The sequence below is a fragment of the Hyalella azteca genome, unplaced genomic scaffold, assembly GCF_000764305.2.
Source record: "Hyalella azteca isolate HAZT.00-mixed unplaced genomic scaffold, Hazt_2.0.2 contig17166, whole genome shotgun sequence".
Taxonomy (NCBI): Eukaryota; Metazoa; Arthropoda; class Malacostraca; order Amphipoda; family Hyalellidae; genus Hyalella; species Hyalella azteca.
The window spans coordinates 85,137-89,996 of record NW_025946961.1 but is presented as its reverse complement, the minus strand read 5'-3'; the positions used below and the strand labels follow the sequence as shown (position 1 = coordinate 89,996).

Sequence of the window (4,860 nt, the reverse complement as noted above, 5' to 3'; positions counted from 1 at the left end):
GTGATTCGTATCTCTCATGGAAGAAGTTTCATTATTGTTCATCATTTAAACAATGCAAGGGTCTTTAGGTGTTGTGCCGCAATTTCTCGTGTCACGATGCCATGAAAGGCAAGAATCGCTACATTGTTTGGCGGAGCGACGGGTAAGATAAATTATTTTTCTGATAATTAATTCACGTTTATACGCGATGTTGAAACCATTCAAATTAACAGCATCATATATGAACTGTCCACAGTTAGTAATTGCCTGCTATCTTATCCGTGGAAATGGCAACATTTAGAAAATTTGGCTTTATCCGAAATATTTTGCTTAAATAATTTTCTGACATAATAGAAAGAATCCAATTAAACCAGCTATAAATTTTACGTTCTTCAGTTCATCCCAAGCCCATATTGGCCACGATGATGTTAATTTGTGTAAAAAGGACGCCCTTTGTGAGACACGAGCTCTAGCTTTTGAAAAAACTTTGTCCCGCAATCGATATGTATTCGTTCTTCAGTGCCATTTTCAGTTTAATCGCTCATCATTAGCCCATTCCCAACCAAATTTCTTCTTTTGTTCAAGTAAACTTCATGGAAACGGTACGACAACTCCAATTTTGAGTAAGAAATGATTCGTGAGAAATGAACATTTGCGCTGTTCTTCAGAACTTATTGGAGAACAGATCTAATTACAGCACTCTTGATAGTTTGGGGTAAAGGCTCGTTTCGATGTTACTAGGTTTAATCTGGCTCATATGAAGACTTCGCGGAAATAACTAGGAAATGTTCACATCCTCACCTGGTGATGGAACTGATGTCATCCTAAACTCTTGTCGAACAAAAGCTGTGGCACCTCAGTGTCGCATGTCCGTCAGTGTGTCACGCGTGTCACTTTAATGTGCACATGACTCATGTTTCGCCTTTCTCGTGACTAGCTTGCTAGCTCGTCGCTCTGTAGAAGATTTAAACGCGCACTGCTCGACCATCATTCTTCTATCTTTCGTCGTGATCATTGAAACTACTTTCTTCGTTTTTTTTTCATATAGCGAGGAGTTTTAATGCTCCCATGCGAAGTGAATTTACGGGCAGTTACGTCGCGTAGTTCAATGGTTTCTTCCGCGTATTTCAGTGACAAATGAGAATGAGCTGAGTTGGTTTTAGATACCTCTAAGGCTCTATGCATGTCAAGATGTTTTTATGAATTCTGTTCTCGGCTAAATTTAGGACTAATTTCTGCTTATTCTCTCAAAATCGGATGTGAAACACACAAGCCGACCAACTATTAATTAAAACTTATCCCTCCTTCTTGTCTACATAAAAATGCCATGTTAAGAAGTCGCTGTTCACCATCCTCACTGAATATGCTATTCATTTAGAGATTAATTACATATATTGAAATTTCTGCTCCATCAATAGTCAAGCTGACCTTAGCTACTTTCAACTTTGATTGCGATTTATTTTTATTGGGATCTGCTTTAGTATTTGATATGAATGGAAAATTTCGGCCAGACGCAGACGAGTTCTGTTTTGCTATGCCGATCTCGACATTCTTCTTAATCTCGTACTTCCATGAATGTTTTACTTTTCCACTGGAGGAAAAGTTTTGAGGAATTGTTTTAAGTAAACGCTTCTTGACCTGCTTTGCATCTCAACGCACTCGCCTGCACCTCGTACACGACTCGCTCGTTTCTTGTCCTGTCTCGTACCTCGACTCGCTCGTTTCTTGTCCTATCTCGTATCTCGACTTGCTCGTTTCTATCCAGTCTCGTATCTCGACTCGCTCGCTTCTTGTCCAGTCTCGTATCTCGACTCGCTCGCTTTTTGTCCTATCTCGTATCTCGACTCGCTCGCTTTTTGTCCTATCTCGTATCTCGACTCGCTCGCTTCTTGTCCAGTCTCGTATCTCGACTCGCTCCCTTCTTGTCCTATCTCGTATCTCGACTCGCTCGCTTCTTGTCCAGTCTCGTATCTCGACTCGCTCGCTTCTTGTCCAGTCTCGTATCTCGACTCGCTCGCTTTTTGTCCTATCTCGTATCTCGACTCGCTCGCTCCTTGTCCAGTCTCGTATCTCGACTCGCTCGCTTCTTGTCCTGCCTCGCTTCTCTACTCGCTCGCTTCTTGTCCTGCCTCGCTTCTCTACTTGCTCGCTTCTTGTCCTGCCTCGCTTCTCTACTTGCTCGCTTCTTGTCCTGCCTCGCTTCTCTACTTGCTCGCTTCTTGTCCTGCCTCGCTTCTCTACTCGCTCGCTTCTTGTCCTGCCTCGCTTCTCTACTTGCTCGCTTCTTGTCCTGCCTCGTATCTCCACTCGCTCGCTTCTTGAGGTGCTGGTATTTTTTTGTGCCCACAGCAGCGCCGCTGTCCTCGCTGTCGCTGTGGGCGACGTGGTGGAGGGGGTGGGTGAGGCGGTGGGCGCCGGCCTCATGAGCCTTGCCTTTACCCACTCCCCTCGCCCACGGTCGCCCGGTCGGTCGGCCCTCTACTGCTGAGCGCAGCGCACTATATCCGCTGCCTCGCACGCACGGCACGCCCCGACCGCGCCGAGGGGTGGGAGCCCTAACGGCCTCCGCCGCCGCCACGCTCTTCTGTGTCCTTGAATGTAGCGCTAAAAAGGCTTTTTGTTCGTGATAAAGTACCCAACAACGAAATGTTTTTAGCAACTACTATCAACGCGATAGCCTCCGATAACGTTAGAAAACGCGAACAAGGGTTTCGTTTCCCTCTAATTATGTAACTACGATCAAGAGCTGCATGCATTCTCAAGCTTCCTGAATAATACGTTTTTATAAGTCGGTGACCTAGCTTTGTTTCAGTCCTTTACTTGAATATTTCACCATTTCTCTTCTAGGTTGCTGAATATTATGTTGGTTAATGTGACATCCCGAAAGATATTTCTTTCTTTGTTCAGCATCACTCTCTAATGTCATTTTTCATGAAACACCACTGGACCAACGTTCCAATAACGCAGATTAGAGCTCATCCAGATGCGATCTTTGCATCCTTCCTTCGTTCGTAGCCAAGCGGCGAGGGTCGCGATATTGGGTAGTCAGGCACCACTGCCCTCTCCGCTCCTGACCAATGAGTCCTCAGTAATATCGGACCTTTGAGCTCAGCGGCAGGCCTTGCCATCGTTCGTGTTGAGGCTTGCGGTATTTGGGAGATGGAAATGGATGGAACATTGCACTGAGAGGACTCGTCAAGACGAAGTACCTTTGTCTGAAGCTCGCTGTAATGCTCGCGCGCAGCACCACTAGGCTGGGCGTAAACCCCTATGTTTCCTGTTTTTATCAAGAATACGTAATTCGGAACTATTAAGCTGAAGATGTCGGTAGCATAAATCGATGCTTTTTCAGATTGGAGTTGAAGCTTGTGCAATTTTTGGCCATAGGATTGGAGAATTTTAATTTTACTTGAATCGAAGCTTGAAATTTCAATTTTCAAGATCTAATTCAAATGTACTTTAACATTTTTAGATTGAAGTTCTCGCTCTTCGAACACTGATGACTACTGAACAGCGGCCATGTTGCTGATGAACTGAAAGCCATTTTCTAACGGCACAATGAAAAGATTACGCATTTAAGCAAATTTTCATCCAAATCGGCGTGTTTTGGAGCAAGCACAAAACCATTTTTGTCCTCTTTGCTGACGCAGCTGGAGAAGGTAGTGCTTAATTTTATTGGGATCAATTCAGTGACGTAGCTTACAAACTCGTCGTTGACGACAAAGCAAACACAGCAAAACGGAATGATGAATAAGTAAAGTTAAGCCTGACGGTTGCGCATCGCGCTGTCAGACATTTGAAGGGAACGTTACAGCGTCGCTGCCCATCGTGTTTACGACGGCAGGGAGCTAGCGGCCGCCACCGCTCCAAAGCTCGGGCATAGAGCGAAACAGAGGAAGAAGAGGCTTAGGGAAGAGGGGGTGACTGCTGCCTCTTTGAGCGACTAATGCTTCAGAGGGGCCGCGCCCCTTGGCAAACTAGGAGGGCGACGCACAGGGGTGTTGTGGGGAGCGAGTTAGGGATAGCATGCATGCCCTGGGGAACCCATGCTCCTCGAACACAAACGTCAAGAGGAAGAGGCGTGCACCTTGGCTTGGGGCTCTTCTTTGCGTTGCAGGGTACGAATAATTCCCGTTTTCTTGCGCGAAAAGGTAAAAATGAGCATAATTAAACTAAAAACGTTATATTTTGCGGAGCAGTGTTGAAGAACATGATTTTCCAAGGTATCTATTACATTATCTTCATAATAAATTTTGGCTCCTACTATAACTCTCGCTTGAGCTACAGTTTTTTCTCGCACAATTAATGTCCTTCTCTTTTAATAGAGTTTCAAACGTTTTTAATTCAATGAGTTTTAAACTGCTCCGTAGTGCCTGTACAAAGATGACGGTATACTGGAAATTCGGCGCACAATTACAATAAAAAACTCATTTTTTATACGATTTATATACTGCGGTTACAATAGAAAGAAAACCTAACGTATTTTCAGCGTCATTTGTTGATGAACAAATATTATTTTTGTTTGAACCGAAATTCCAATCAGTCTGTTGGTACTGCCAATCTATCGAAATTGCTAAGTAACCCAGGCTTTGCACGTCTTGAAGCAAAAATGATAATATATTATTCCTTGATCATTTATAGCGGCTCATCTCGGGTCCCTCTTGCGCGTCATTGGTCTCCCGCACGACCAGCATCATCAGAGGACGCATATAGCGACCCTCATGAGCGACGCTTCCGACCGACATGCGGGAGCGTCGAATAAAACTGCGCGCGTGGAATGTGGGCTCGTCAAGTAGAGTGAGGTCATTACTTGCGTTTAGTTACTATGATGATTTAGAAAATCACGGATATTATACTATTAGAATCCCTCTTGATCGCTGA

At 44.6% G+C, this 4,860-nt stretch overlaps 1 protein-coding gene across 1 annotated transcript; it reads right to left on the bottom strand.

The window, feature by feature from the left end:
• Window positions 1-2,005: 2,005 nt before the first annotated feature.
• Window positions 2,006-3,107, bottom strand: LOC125179387 (nucleolar protein 58-like). Its single transcript, XM_047885165.1, has 2 exons — window positions 3,055-3,107; window positions 2,006-2,570 (listed from the first exon to the last, which is right to left on the bottom strand). Exons 1-2 carry the CDS (start codon window positions 3,105-3,107, stop codon window positions 2,006-2,008), a joined length of 618 nt encoding a protein of 205 aa, XP_047741121.1.
• Between the last annotated feature and the right edge of the window lie 1,753 nt (window positions 3,108-4,860).

Bases quoted from the DNA above. Each gene is read 5' to 3' on its own strand.
- LOC125179387 (XM_047885165.1), bottom strand. From the start codon at position 3,107: ATGGCAAGGCCTGCCGCTGAGCTCAAAGGTCCGATATTACTGAGGACT. The intron at 2,571-3,054 runs GTCAGGAGCGGA...GCTACATTCAAG, and splicing joins ATATTACTGAGGACTCATTG to GACACAGAAGAGCGTGGCGG.